The sequence below is a fragment of the Seriola dumerili genome, unplaced genomic scaffold (genome assembly GCF_002260705.1).
Source record: "Seriola dumerili isolate Sdu_G_001 unplaced genomic scaffold, Sdu_1.0 BDQW01000109.1, whole genome shotgun sequence".
NCBI classification, from domain to species: domain Eukaryota; kingdom Metazoa; phylum Chordata; class Actinopteri; order Carangiformes; family Carangidae; genus Seriola; species Seriola dumerili.
In genome coordinates, this window is record NW_019174364.1 from 377,401 (window position 1) to 393,362 (window position 15,962).

The 15,962-nt window shown below is 42.8% G+C and overlaps 1 protein-coding gene across 1 annotated transcript in view; it reads right to left on the minus strand.

The window, feature by feature from the left end:
• LOC111222921 (protein bassoon-like) overlaps positions 1-15,962 on the minus strand; it is a 61,352-nt gene that overhangs the window by 7,357 nt on the left and 38,033 nt on the right. Inside the window, exons 4-6 of the mRNA XM_022746831.1 lie at positions 9,350-10,162; positions 4,550-7,939; positions 1,549-4,518 (exon numbers count right to left, since the gene is read on the minus strand). Coding sequence (XP_022602552.1) covers positions 1,549-4,518; positions 4,550-7,939; positions 9,350-10,162 — 7,173 coding nt within the window. The remainder of the gene's footprint in view (positions 1-1,548; positions 4,519-4,549; positions 7,940-9,349; positions 10,163-15,962) is intronic.

Here is a 15,962-nt window from a genome sequence, read left to right on the forward strand (position 1 = left end):
AAGTAACATTCATAACATTGTGACTGCAATGAGTTAAATATTAGTCAAATATGTCTTTACCAGTGTCAATAAGTATGTTTGCATTTAGCAAATGCAGGATCCATAATGTCATAACAATTTTTTAATTAAAATAAAATGCTAAACAAAGACGTGTGCTTTTTTAGCACCTTAGTAAATGTAAACATGCATAAGCATGAAATAGTAAAACTTTTTTTTTTTTCAAATTGCCAGGAGATATCAAAGTACAATGAAACAGTTGTGCTGTGAGTCTTTTGGTTTCATTCAAATATATTTTCCATTAACTCCTCTGATCAAACACCACAGTATCTGTCTTCTTTTCTCATTGCTCAAAATATTCATGTACAGCATGCAGATAAGAATAGTCAACATTACAATTAAAAACACTACTTAAAAAGACATCTATGCTAGTCTACTACTTACAAAATAGTTGTGTTGGGTAGATCCATGGTGATTTTGTTAAGTATCCAAAGGAGAACCAGGTATGAAACACTAACACTAGAGATTAGAGGTACAAATGTGTAAAATGCCTGACATCTGATTTCTACCTTTGCTTCTCAGACTAATTTTGGTCTAAGCGCAGAACAATATTAATTTACTTTGACCAGCTGCTAACAATCAGGAAGACAGCAAAGCACCACCAGGATTGCTCCACATTGTGTGTCCCCCTGGCAACTCTTAAAGGTTTGCCAGATATAGAAGACATGACAGAAAGCGAGAGATAGAGAGAGAGAGAGAGAGAGAGAGAGAGAGAGAGAGAGAGAGAGAGAGAGAGAGAGGGACGAAAACAGACTAAAATAATAGAAAGGGGAAAGATAAGGGAGGAGATACAGCAGAAAAGGATGATGGGAAAATCTTTTCTGGCATGACCAGCTGCTCTCATGAGAACATTCTGTCACTTTGTCGATGCCAGATCCTGTGTGATCCTCTATGTCCACACAAATATCCTGCATATACATATATTTATTTTTGTTTTATAATTTTCATTTCCAGACATTAAACTATAGTTTAAGTCTATAGTTTAGAAAAGCAATTATTATATATGTGTATATATATATATATATATATATATATATATAACTATTATAAGCATTATTTTGAGCAAAATAAATATTCATGATAAAGGCCTTTAGTTTGAGTCCAAAAAAATGGACAAAAAAAGACACATTTTATGACATCATATATAATGTAATGTAAACTTGACATAAGTACATATTGTATATCAACAGCAAAAACATCTATGTTGCATCAGTTACTATGTTGTATCAAAAGACTCAGATCTCCATGGGGGGCCAAAGGCATTATCCCTAATTTGAGGATTTTTATAGTATCTTATTTAAGCTTTTATTTATGCACTGTGTATTGTAGCTTTATTTGAAGAAACTGTAGATGTTGTGGGGGTTGTGTATTTCTAAAAACAGATATTTCTTCTGAGTACATTCCCCTAAAATATACATTTTTATTTTTAGATTCTATTCACTATAATTTCGGTGGTAAATTCTGCTTCATGAAAAGGTGATGGTTTCGTACCTGACTGTTGGACACAGCTTGCTGATGATATGGGGAGAACCTGTTCTTGGCCGGGTCCTCTGACGTGGGGCTGAGAGGCTTGGGATCTGACATGGAGCGCTGCACACTTTTTATGGGTCTTGGTAGGGTCTGGTGGCGTTGGGGTGATTCAGCGGTGAAGGCCTTCTGCTGGGGTGTAACATGGGCCTTGTTGAGTTTCTCCTGGGAGGCAAATGTGGTCTCCAGCATACGATGAGGAGACAATGGAGATACAGGGGAGTATAGCACCTGGGGAGATTTGGGGGGTTGGCGAGATGGAGATTCATTTTGTTGCTGCTGATAGCCAATTTCCAGGGGGTCTGGTTTCCGCCTCTCAAACTTAGCAACTCCTTGGAGTCTAGGAGAGGTTGGATCCGATGTGTTGGCACCTACTATATGCAGACTTGTGGAGTACGGACTGATAGTTGTAGGGACACTAAGTTGAGGGGCGACCACACCCTGAGAATGAGACTCTGGTTCTGTCTGGCAGGCCAGACTCTCTCCTTTGTGGGTCCTTTCAGGGGCAGCTATATAATGTAATAGGTCAACCTTGGAGGTCTCTGCCATGGTAATGTGGATTGCAGGTGAAACCCTGCCTAGCTGGTCGGGCTCCGTCTGGCATGACGAATCATTTGTGGTCTGAATAGCTATACTTGCAGAAGCCACTTTAGATGACCCATCTGATTTAGTCTCACCACTGGATTCAGAGTGCTTGGATACACGTGATCGCCTGCGCCTTACTGGCTGCTGGTCCCATTCTCCCTGGTCCTCCTCATCAGTCTGCACACTACAGTCTGCGATACGCCTTGTTCTCCTACGCCTGTTCATGAATCTGTCCTCTCCATCTTCATCGTCTGTTTGCACACAGCTGTCTGTAATCCTCTTCACAGAGTCGTCCTCTGAGCCATCCCTCAGCCGAGGCATGGAATTCTGCTTTTTCATGGTCTTGGAATCAGCCTGTTTGTCACTGCTCCTCAAAGACATTTCAGAGGCAGAACTATGAATAGGTCGAGCCGCCACCATGGCTTGGACCACTTGTCCATCCTGCCAAAATTGAACACTCTGTCCATCTTGTTGAATAACTCTACCACTCTGGTCACAGATAATGAATCCTTGAGGGGCCCCTCCTCCAACAACTACCCCTTGTATAGCACCCTGGGCAGATGTTGCTGCTGCCGCTGCTGCTGCGGATGCAGCGGCTGCCTCCGCTGCTGCAGCAGCAGCTGCTGCCTCCACTGCTGCTGTTTTTTGCCTTTTCTGCTCCTCCAGCTGCTGCTGAAGCTGCTGCTGCAGAGACTGAATTTGTTCAAGCTGCATTCTCTGCTGGGCCAGTTGTTCTCTTTGCATGATGAGCTGAGTCTCCCGCTCAGCTTGCTGCTGCTGTAGGACTTGCTGTTTGATTGTCTGTAGTTCTTGAATCTCACGCTGAACAAGCAATTGTTCTTTTTCTCGGTGTCGCTGGAGCTCCATACGATCTCTTTCAAGCTCCTCGTGTAGGCGCATCTGCCGTAATTTCTCCAGTTCAACCCTCTCTCGCTCTAACTGCAGCATATGTTCTTGTTGCTGACTCAGTCTCTCATCTTCCTTTCCTTTCTGTGCATCCATGGGAGGAGAAAGTTTGGAACTCTGTGCTAGGGCAGTACCATGGGGAGTCGCTTGTGGCTGGCCCTGTGGCAGAACTAATGGTTGAAGTTGACTGATGGGCTGAACTTGAGGTTGGGTTTGAGTCAAAGATAAAGGTTCAGTTTGAGCAGGTACCTGTTGTGGCTGCATTTGAGCCTGGACTGGCTGGGCAGTTGGATTTTGCCCTTGAGCTTGAGAAAGGGATGTAACACTCTGTGAGGTAAATTGAGTGCGGTCTGTCTGCTGATCTTCTGTGGTTTGCATACCAGGTGCTGGTACATTTTGTGCTCCTAAGTGTGCTGTAGGTGGGGTTGGTGGAATGGTTGCAGCTGTTTGCGGAGCAACTGTTGTTAAAGGCTTTCCAAGGTACACTGGAATTTCTTGGTGTGAGCTGCTTGCAGCAGGCACACTTCCTGATGGTGTAGCTGATGTAGGATACTGATTTGGAGGAGGGTAAGCGTATGGTCCCTGTGTGGACAGAGGCATTCTAGGAGTCACTTGAGGCAACCTGGTAAGACTAGCCAGTGGTACAGCTGTTACACCTGTAGGGTATGGTCTGTAAATTCCCCTGGGCATGGGACGGAGGACAGAGGCAGGCTGGGTGGTAATTGGCAAGGTAGAGGCTATGGGAGTATTTATTGTGGAATATATCATGCCATCACCTCCTCTCATAGCAGCAGGGTACAAGGCGCGTATACTTGCTTGTCTGGCATTTATTAGGTTTGTTAGGGTTTGGCCATTTGCCGTTGGTCTTCCATCTGGGCCATACAATAGGTTTGCTCTTATTGATGCTAAGCTTTGCTGGAGATTAAGCCTACCTAGGGATCCACCCCTTCCAGCCCCATATGGGACCAGTTCAGGGTTGTTTCCATACCGACTCCCAAACTGGTCCACCGTGTTCAAAGCTGCACACATGCGACTGATCTCCCTGGCAGTGGTTGCACTGTACTGAGCCAGATTGGAGTCCTGTGATCCTGTTAGGTCACGTGAACCGTATGCATAGTCGGAATTGATATTTGACATGGAGCCATATCGGCGAAGGGGTAATGAAGGGCCTGCAAAATCTCCTTGGTGACGCAAGTCCGTGTAAGATCCATACTGTGCTCCCATGCCAAGATATCCACCATCATAAGCCTGATTCATGCTGCTGAGATCTACTGCCAGACCCCCCTGGACATTGCTTGGATAGTGACCAGCATCAGTCATTGAAGGCAGATTAGTATCAGACATTGAGGGCTGTATTCTTCCTGAGGGGACTATGGGTGGTTGATATGGTTTATGTTCCTCTGTCACTCCTTGTGTAGCTTGAGGCTGTTGTTGTTGTTGTTGTTTGTTGTTGTTGTTGTTGTTGTTGTTGTTGGCTGACATTGTAGTGTGGTGGATGGGGAGGGTGGGCTGCTTGAGAGGTTTCAGAGGTGGGAGTTTTATCTGAGGATACTGTTGTAGGCTTCTGAGTGAATGACCCTGAACAGGAACCAGCAAAGGGCAATTTGTAAACAACATCACAACAAGCCACCTGGTTTTCTGACTTGATCTGTCCCGTGAGATCCAAGACCTGAGGAGGGGGAGGAGGTTCCTCTCGCTTTACCAGTTGAGTCACTGTTCCCACCTGTGATGTGTTACTCTCATCAAGTTGCACCATCATAACATGAGGTTTACCTGTGGACAAGTTCATTACTGTCGGCTTGTTTTTTAGCTCTAAGGCAACTCCACCATAGATTTCATGGGGAACGTTAGAAGCAGGAGCCCCAGACACCGATGGTGGAGCCAGAGGGGATACTCTAGGTATGGCACTAGCAGTAACTACAGGCTGGGCACTGCTTGTCTGGCTCACTACAAGGTCTTTTTTCGTCAGCAGTGGCTGGACCTGATTAGCTAAATTGTATCGAGCATAAGATGATTGCTGTTGGTGCTGCTGGAGCTGCTGCTCAAGAAGTTGTTGCTGCTGCAGGAGCTTCTGCTGCTGTAACTGCAATTGTTGCTGTTGTATACCCAGGTTCTCCAGGCAGGCATCAATTTTGGGAATAGACGGGTCACTAATCGGTGGCTTACTCTGGGTTAAACATACAGCTGATCCAACCCCTTGCCCCAAATCCACACGGTTTTGCAAAGGATCTCCATACACCACTGGCTGCTTGGGTTGGGACATGAATGTTGAACCTACAACCGTGACACTAACTGTGGTCGGTGTAGACACAGATATATGTGGTTGCTCTTGTGCGTTCAGGTTCATAATAAGGGGTTGCACTGCCGTGTGTCGACCAGATGGCTGCTCTGATCCTACAGAGTATCTTCTCGTGTCAGAGGCAAGGGATGTTAGGTCCATCCCCTGGTCTGTCATTATAATTGGGGCAGGCCTCATTGGGGCTCTCAGATCTACCACATTAGTGCTTGGATGTGTTTGGCCCTGACCCACAACCATTGAAGTCCCTGGAATATTTGAGATTTTACAAAGAGATATATTTTCCATAGATCCACGACCATGGGCAGTTGTGTTGACTGTGCTAATACCAACATTTACTTTTTCAACATTTTGAACCATCTGCGAAGAATGCTTAGGAGACTGTTGCAATGGATGCATTTGTGGTGATGTTGGGGAACTTGTAGACGGGGGCTGGGAGCTATACAATGTTTTACAACTGACCTGTGTTGGAGATGACAGAGGGGAAGTTGAAGAATTTACAGTCAGTGGCTTAGCAGGACTAGTTGCTTCAGAGGCTATTGTTATCACCATCACTGGTGAATCTTGAGAGGACTGCTGTCGTGCAAGACGTGGTGAAATTGCCCTTTGAGGTGCCTGAGCTCCATGGGGGGCTGTAGCTGATGTAGGACCACCAGGCAAGGATGGCAGCTGCCTGCCACTACCACCAGTGGGTCGAACAGATGGCATATGTGTTGGACTTTGTGCTGGGGAAGCACTGGGGGACCCTGGGGGGCTTGGACCTTTGAAAAGGGAAAAGACTTTGGAGGATAGGGAGGATGCTCCAGAGTCAGGTGGTGCCTGCGTTGGCCTCTGAGAGCCTGGTTTGCTGCCGGCAGGCACTGTGCTGCCTGCCTGTCGAGTTGTGGCGGTCTGACTGACTTGGGGTTTGGTTGTGGCAACTCCAACAACACCTTCAATTTTGGCACTCTGTGTCATCATCCTATTTTGTGTTTCTTTTGATAGATGCTGTGCTGCATGAATTCCTGGGATTCTTGGATCACTCCCTGTTGTGGAGAAGGACATAGGAGCGGAAACCTGTGTTGGGCTTGAGCCAGGGGTTAAGACAGTTCCTGCTTCAAGGTTATGTTTACCGTCAGGCTGAGAGGCAACTTTCTGCTGATTAACTGTTTGTCCTTGCCTCTGCATGAGCTGTGCTTTCTTCATCATCTCCTCATAAACCTCCTCTGCACTTTTTAGTGTCTTATCAGATGGTGACACTGCTGATGTCTTTTCTGTAGGGGAGTAGAGTGATGTGAAAGTTGGAAGGTTATATTCATTTCCTGATTTGTAAAGCTTTCCACCAATCATTTCAAACCCCTCTGCCTCCGAGTCCATAGAAGGTGAGTATTCAGAACATGATGATCTGTGAAGCTCCTCCATCTCTGCAGCCTGTCTCAGTTCCTCTGTTGGCGATGCATCCTCAATAGGAGAGAGATTACTCGGGGGAGTCTTGGATCTTTCCCTGCGTCTCTGTGCCCGTAGCTCCTCTTTATCCCTTTTTGTTTTCCGAGCAGTACTTCGGATCCTCTGTTGTTCTAGATCTCTCATCTGCTCCTGTTCTCTAAGTAGTTCTTCCTCCTCTCTGAGCTCATCCTCCTCAGATGAGTCCTCTATAGTGGGCAGTAGTGGCCCATGGGAACGATGTCGAGCCTTTCTCTGCTGCTTTGCCTCTTCCAATCTTGCCCTACGACTAGGGCTGCTGTCACTGTCATCCTCCATAGACGATACAGATGTGGGGGATGTTCCAGAGGTGTAGCTGGGAGTGGTGGCAGGCAGAGTGGATGAATATTCCCCCTTGGACCGCTCTTCTGGAGAACCAGTCAGACTCTCCATCTCTAGCTCTGGCTCTCGTAGATCATGCTCAGTACTGAGCTCCATGTCTCGGTTATAGCTATTGGTGTTATTAAGCTCAATAGTCTTAAAGCGTCGAAGGCCTCCGGCCATTACAACATCTTCCTCTTCATTTTCTTTATATGCACCCTCCGTTACTTTGGTGTCTTCCTCAAAACTATTAGAATGGTGAGAGAGTCGTCGTCTCTCTTTGCTCACATCCCCACTGGTTTTATGCCCTCTTTTAGTCTTCTGGTTTCCAAATTCCTCTGCCTCTTCTTCATCAGCACTCATCTCCATAATTTGCCTCCTCATGAACTCCTCGTCTGTTAAATCTTTATGTGACTTCTTCTGCCTTACTGGCAATGGTGAGAGACCACTTTCACTGCTGTCCTCCACATAATCATGGCGAAGCTTACAACTGAGGTCATCCTCTGATTCATCCCTTGCTGCATCGTCATCAGGACTGTAGTCCCGGTCCTGTCCAACTGACAGTGAACGTGGCCTATGCTTCTGGTCTGAGACGGTGTTTGACTCTAGCAGAGGCTTCATCGAGCTCTCTAGCTTGGTGATTTCTGAGGGGATGGAAGCACCTCTTTCGCTGAGCTTGATTCCTTCCTCTCGGATCTGGCCTGTAATTTCCCCTTGAGAGCTCGAGATCCCATCTGAAGAGTATCCGGTGTCACTTAAACTGTGGGTACTTGATTTGTTGTAATCCTGCAGAAAGAGAGAAAGAGGAAAAAAAGAGGTCAGAAGCGAAAAAAGGCATAATTTTTTCCTAAATTAACTCATGGCAAGGTCTATTACAAGCCTCAGTGCACACCTTGTATCCCACTATTTCATCAAACTCATCAGCAGTGACATTTTTATGAGCATTTTGAGATAATAGGGAACAGTATTAATGTACTAGGCCTAATACAGATGAAATAGTCATGAACACTAAAATATTAGAGAATAATTACATAGTAAAGAACAAACGCTTCATCCAAAAATTGGATAGAGTAATACTTCAGGCTAAAATCAACCCAAATATTTACATTGAATTGCTTTTTGGTTTCAGAAATCAGGTGAATTTTAGCAACATGTATGCACTTGTTATTCCGAAAAAAAAACTTTATCTCAACATTTTCTATTCTTTAAATATATAATATTCACAACAGGATAATTAGTCAGTAAGTTAGTTAATGAATTTTATTTTAACCTGTTTGTGAATGCAATCTTATTTTGTAGTTTATTCAAGCTTTTTTCTATTGATTTGGGTTGAGTTTGCCTTGAAATGTTATGTACACACAGATGGATAAATACACTGACACACAGAGTGACTATAACAGACAGCTGAAGATACAAACAACTACAGACAAATGTCATTTGGTTACATGCTTGATTGCCATCTTTGACGCATTCTCCATTGCATTCTTCGAACCGTTGAAGAATAACGAACATGCTTAGAATGCTTAAAATATCATCACAAAGTGTCACATTAAACAAAAGCTTGCATTTGATACAAACAAAATAAAAGTGTACAGAACAAGGTGGAGAAATGGGGGAACGAGCGGAGACAATGATGATGATGGTGGTTATGATGATGATGATGATGATGATGATGATGATGATGATGATGATGATGACAAGGATATTATGATGAGATATGAGATGGAAAATTACACTGATAGGGAATAATTTTAATAAAGGAATGATTATGTTATAACTATTATTACATTAGTGATAACAGCACAAGCTGGTGAGAACTAGTACTAACTAACTTTGGATGCTGGTGCTGAGGATGAACAATAGATAGTAAGATAAATATGACGATGATCGAATGAGGGACCTGATGTTCATGAAAAAGACGGAGAAGAAAAAGAACAAGATCATTAATGAAAAATAAAACAAACATGTTAATTACAAAAATTATAATCACAACAAGAACAAAAAACCAAGAAAGATATGATTGCATAATATGATTAAAATAATTATGATTTTATGATGATGATGACATTGATGGCGAAGATGTTGTCAATGGCGATGACGATGAGAAATGGTTACAATTATTCAAATGGGCAAAAAAAAATTTAAAAGGTGAATCAAGAGTAACAGGTGAAGGCGAGGAAGTTGCAGGTAGCTCACTTCATGGTGTCTTGACTTCTGTACATCTTCAGCTATCTTCATGTCTTTTGGTGAAGTGACAGTCTCTGACAATGCCTTCTTCGGTGAGGCCTTGACATCTTCTTTTAGAGATTTAGATGCGACTTTAGTCTTCTCCTGGCTCTGCGGCTGTTTGCGGGCCTGGTTGTTACCTGTGGGTTTAGACTGTGTAGGTGCTGTTTTTGAAGGGGTGGGAGAGGTCTTGGCATGGGTGGGTGTTGCTTTACCAGGGGTGGATGAAGCCTTGGCACCAGAGGGATGAGAAGTGCCCTTAGCCTGAGCAGAGGTCTGAGCAGAACCCTTTGTCTGCGTCGGCCCTTTGGCCTGGCTCGGGCCTTTTACTTGGTTAGCAGACTGAATAGGGCCCTTACTTTGAGCATGTGATTGATTAGGACCTTTCATTTGTGGACCCTTACTCTGAGCTGTGGGTTGTGTTGGGCCCTTGGTTTGGGAAGGAGGCTGAGTTGAACCTTTGGGTTGAGGAACAGGTTGGGCAGAACCCTTGGTTTGAGGGGACGCTTGGCTAAGCCCCTTGGTTTGAGGGGCAGGCCCTGCCTGTTTCACAGGAGAGACGGGGCCACTTACTTGGGGACCCGATGGTTTCTGCTGTTGTTGAGGACCTGCGGGCCTAGGCCCTGAAAGTTGATTGGGCCCTTTCTGCTGAGGCGGTTGTTGATTGGCTGTTGCAGGTGGCCGGGGGGATCCCACAGGCTGTGCAACAGGAGCAGGAATATCTCCCAAGCTTCCTGACAGAGCCCTCTGCGTCTGACAGTTCAAGCATAGCCATTCTTTCTTCTGAAAAACAAGCACAAAGAAAACAACAATTAACAATGCTGAAAGGAAATAATCAGACAGAAGCACATGGTTTCTCCTAACACACTCTTATACATGTCTGCAAAATTAAATACTAAAGCTCAGAGGTTTCTTTTTCCACCTGGTGCCAACAATAAGCAAACAAAAAGAGAAACTGTGTTAATGGACAGTAATCTGATTAAGTATGCTCAACATTGGTATTTACTTTGATATTGACACTGTCTCAACACATTATTTGATTATTATTCATGATGATTGATGGGTACAGAAATATAAATCTGTCTCAAAGTTAAATAAATTAAATCAGAAAGTTGTTGCTCTATAAACATTCATGGAGTACCAAGGACTCAGTATAACGAGTCTGAACAACTGAATATTTGAAAGCCTGTCCAAGCAAGGCCTTTCATCTCTTCCAGAAGACTTAATCATTTGACAACATTAAGCACTCTCAAACAGGGTACACAGAGGAAGAGTGCTGTGTGAATACAAATTAACACGTCTGTTCTGAGATTGGAGGGGTGCAACTGTCATTAGACCTCTGATGGAGCCCACAGCAAACCTTCTATCTGCAAAAGCAGGATTCGTCCTTCACAATCATCCTCACTGAGCCGTATGTTTGGAGGTAGTTATAGATTCTGACACGGCCAAGAATCTAAAACAAAACCCATCAAAGACAGGACATTAACATAAGCAGATTCAATTTCAGGTCAATGCAGCAGATTGATGAAGCTGCTCGATGAAAAGAAATGGTTATATTGCAGGTCAAGGAAGCTGAAAAGAGAGGTGGCGGCACCATGTTTGTAACATAACCCTCCATTTCTATGATAATCATCGGTGCTTCGGGCCTGAAGAGCGATCGTTCTTGTGTCACAGATTTGTACAACAAAACAAATAACCTCATAAATGCCTCTACTGCTGATTACCATCTGTCTAATAAATCATTTCTCTTATTGGTTTCACACTTCAAAGGTATAAATACAGAAGATGGAATTCAACATCATGCCCAGGAATGGCTAAGAAATAAAAACAATGCAGATGCTCAATGACTGTATCAGAGGGCATCTCTACTGCACTCCCAACAGTCAAGATGCCAGAGAAGGTTGCAAGTACATTATTAATTTCTTCAAAAGCCCTTACATTTTCCTCATGTTGCAACTGTCAAATACAATCAGCACTTAGTGAAGTTATTGGGGTTCTGTCGCTTCTGTCACATTTCCTAAAAGAAGAGTTATCTGCCTGGATGATATAAATAATTGAGAAAAGACAACAGTGCAAGTAAGACAAAGAGAGATAGACAGAGGGTGACAATCATTTAGTTGGCAAAGGAACACCCTAACAGCATGATAGGGATCTTAATCTAGACCTCAGAGACCAGCGATTGACAGATAAGTCTCCAGATAAGGTCTGAGAGTAGAGGGCACAGTCTGTCTTCTTTTTCACTTCATGCTAACCCTGTTTAGAGAAATTGATCAGGCCCCATGTGAGTCAGACATTGATTATTTGCTCTCCTCAGGACTCCTTGTGTGTCCTCTGGATTCTTGTAGAAAATACTGTGTGGCTCACTGACCACGGCGGTGAAGGGTGGATACAGAGCAACACAGGACATGTCTAGTACTTGTCCAGTAAAGCTGACAAATAATGATTAGTCACACGCTGACGTGGGTGGTGGGAGACAAACGTATGGCTAAAATTTACCAGCTAATGGATGAGGCAGAGGATGGGCAAGGAAGAAGCAGGGGGTGGTGAAGATGATGGCCACAAAATACATCATATTTACTGTATGTGATCCTATTACTGTGTATTGATTAAATAAATGAACTCCTGTTTCTGCCTAAACCTCAAACATTTAAGTCACATATTTACTGGACTTTTACAGTGGTTTGGTCATCGCCATTTGGATGTTTTGCTTGTGAGATGTTTGAGTTACCAAAAACAGCTGCCTACTGCTGATTGAAATAATGTTGATGAAAGTGGTGAGACTCAAGTTTTGTGGATATGTTACTATAGAGCGACTGTTATTTGTTCATGGGTATATTGTCAGTAAAAGCTGCAATTAATACAGGCTTGCCAAAATAAAAGTTCACCTCATGGAGCTTGTGATCAATAGAATATCATACAACACAAAGCAGTGCCACTTATGGCTGGAACATGACTTACATGGAACCTCATAATAACTCAATTAGAGCCATTACGCAACATGAGTGATAAATTATGCAACTCCCTCCTTTAGAAGTGATGCCATCTGAATGATGAATACTGTGAAAATATGCAGTTCACCGTGTATAATGCTGCAGCAACCTTAGAAAGAGTGTGGGCAGCTACAACATTTTTCAGCATAAAAGGAGATAAAATAAGAGCCTGGCAAACACTTTGTCCATTTAAAAACCTTTCAAGGACGGTAAAACCCACAGTGGCTCCGAGAACTCTGCTTTAACTTTACCCACTTAGTTTGACAAAGTGACATTTCTAAATACAATAAGCCAAAAGCAAATATAATATAACACAGTAAAGACAGATTCGTTAGCTTCATTTGAAATGTATGTGTAAAATGTTATTTTTACTGACGCTGTTTTTCTATTTGAGATAAAACCTTTCTTGACATGCCCAAATCCTGCAGGAATCTGTTGTCTCAACTGAGACCACAATGCGTGGATGGAGCCATTGGCATGCCAAACAGACAGACTTGCTTTGTTTTCATCTCTCTCATCTGCTCTACTGAGAAGCTATATATAAACAGGTGCAGTACTCTCAGAACTAGCCATCTGTGTCGGTTCTTTCACATATTAAAAAAAAAGAAAAAAAAGTTGTGTTGAAATGTCAGAGACTAGCGTCTGTGTGTTTGTGGACAGCTAGAGCACAATGGAAGGGACAGAAACATACTGATGTTATGCAACAATATAGACAGTGAAGACATGCTACGTGTGTGTACTGTGTGAAAACATACGTGAACATGATCTTCCAAGCTAAAAAAAAACTCAGCATCTGATGTCTAAACTCACTTCCACCCTCCTCAAAGCCACTTGCAATCTGCTTTTACTATTCTCCAGTACAGTATAATCTAATTAAATATCTAAATGAAATACTTTTGAACATTTTTCTTCCATGAAGCAGCTTTCTTCCTGCCATGTTGACACTGCCATACTCTCCTCTTTGCCCCTGAATCAGCATAACATCACTGCGTGGGTGAAAGGGAGAGAGGAGCAAGGCCAAACCGGAGCTGGGAGTAGCAAATTATTCATGTAGAGTGCTTTAGCGTGTACAGCAGTGAGCAATGTGGGCTGCGCTTCCCACCTCTACCCACACTGTGTGGAGAAAATCAAGTCTGTGTAAAGGACCGAGCCTCTGCGCTTCTGAGACAGGCCTTTAATGCACTCTGAAAACAGAGCAACCAATTCACAGTGGCAGTCTCTCTCTACTTTTTTAACTGCCTCCATAGACCAACACTCCAACAGCTCAACACACAGAAATTAAACTGCAGCTAAAACCACAAAAGAGACAAGAAACAGACCTGGACCTCTCACTTTTCATGTTTTGGGGGATTCAGTGTGTGTGTGGTTCAACTGTACGTGTGTGTGTGTGTGTGTGTGTGTGTGTGTGTGTGTGTGTGTGGCAACAGCTCATATGCCAGCAGCACGCTCAGTTTGTTAGTGAGATCATGTTGTTAGTGAATAGGTAACCTCATTAAATGGCAGGAGGTTAACTTGTCTATTCGGTGGAGAATGTACTTAACCTTGGCTCTGAACTGTAACTCAGCTGCAGCTGACGGGACTACACACTGACTGTAATCCATCAATTACATTTGAAGCATTTAGTGTCTGCTCTTATTCACTGCAACATGTAATGAGTCAGACCAAATGGTTGTCAGCATATTGCTTGACAGACATTTTGACAGAACTCTGGCATTGAACCTGCATCCTTCTAACAATCTTTTCCTGTCGCCAGTGCAGCTATAGCATCAATGGCTTTACAGCATCTCTAATCAAAATCTCAATATGATGAATTTAACATTTCACATTTTACTTGAACCATTTGGGACCTGGTATAAGAGACCCAGAGAGAGAACTTAGTGGTATTAACACAAGCTAAAGTCTACTGAATTCCCCAACATCGACAACAAACTGTTTTTGTCCTTATTTCAACCATCTATCTATTCTCTGCGTGAGAAAATTCGGAATTCTATGGTGGCCTTCAGAGCTCAATGCACTGCAACTTAACAAACAAGAATAAATACAACACAAGAAAATGAAGAAAACGTATTATACACACTGTATGTATTTTCATTAGTGAAGATGTTTACCAGGGGGTAAATAACTGTACATAAATCTGTAAATGTGTACTCAGATTTGTAAATACAATTCAACAACTCTTCACACATATTTGCAAATAAAACCCTGTAGATGTTTTCTTGGATTGTGCTTTCTTCAGCAGCAGAATACAAAGCTCTCAGGGCAACCATATAACTCCATAGACATAAATTTGAAATCTAGAAATATACTATATTTTAAGCTTATGACGTGGTGCATTGTGGAGCTCCTCCAACTGAAAGCTATTTTTTCACAGTTGTAGTGTAGTGTAGCGTAAAGTAGTGCAGCTGAAGCAAAAAGTGTTTGGTGTGTTTGGTGCAATAGCAAATGTGACTTCTGTTTGGTGGATTTTTGCAGTTCAGTTGACACAGTAAAAAGAGTGAAGCTGAGGGAGCAGTTAGTGAGTAAGCCCGACTCTGCCATGAGAGACAAAAGTGGATACTGTGAACACCAGCAGTGTAGTGATGCTCTATCCCGTCAGCTCACAGCCGGAAAAGCTGCCCTTTCACTGTCAAAATAATGAGAGATTGAACACTGCAGTTTACCACAAGGAAAAGGTCAGACAGATTGATCCCATTCTTATAGATTGATCCCACTTTCAGAGGAGCTTGCTGAGACATTACAGCACTGATCACTCACACAAAGTGGGTGTGGGCACACACTGTATGTGTGTGTGTGCAAATATGTGCATGAGAGTCTGTCCAAAGTCTATGCAGGTGTGGTCGGGTATAAATTCACCAAATTATGTAATGAAGGAAACTAGCAGAGTCAGGAAGGAAATCACATGTATATCAATTACCCAGACTGCAAAAAGCTAATGACAACCTAAATGCAGGTATGTGAACGACAAATTAAAAGTGAACAGATGGGGCTTCAAAGTGGCTCATTTGATTAAGAAATGTACCACCATGAATTAAAATCCCACCATGTTTACTGAATCTCTCAATTTGGAATGATCCACAGTAAAGGCTAAAAAAAAAAAAAAAAAAGCTCAAATGTAATGAAGCGAGAAGACCAAGTACTCAAAAGCAGCAGATGAACTCCAGGCTATAAAAGGTGTTGTAGAAGTTGTAAAAAAAAAACACGACAAGTATGAAGTACAAAAAGTAGCTGACTTACTTTAGGCAAACTTTCACAGAAAAATAAAAAATAAATTGCAAACCCCTGCAGAATGTCTTTCAGAGTGTGTCTCAAAGGAGGATTTCAAACTGCCTTGATTTATTTTCTGTAGTTTGCATACTAATCAACCATTTACACACTTCCACAAGTACAAGACTCCAAAAAAGATATCACATTTATAAAAACATTTCGACTGCAACTAACTATTATTTTCATTATTGGTTAATGTGGTAATTATCAAATATCAAACAGCGAAGAATGCCCGTCTGAGTCTCCTGCAACATCTGATTTTTGGCCACTTGGAGGCAGCAAAAATAAGCTCTAAACACAACATTGTCATGTTACTACCATTTATGTTT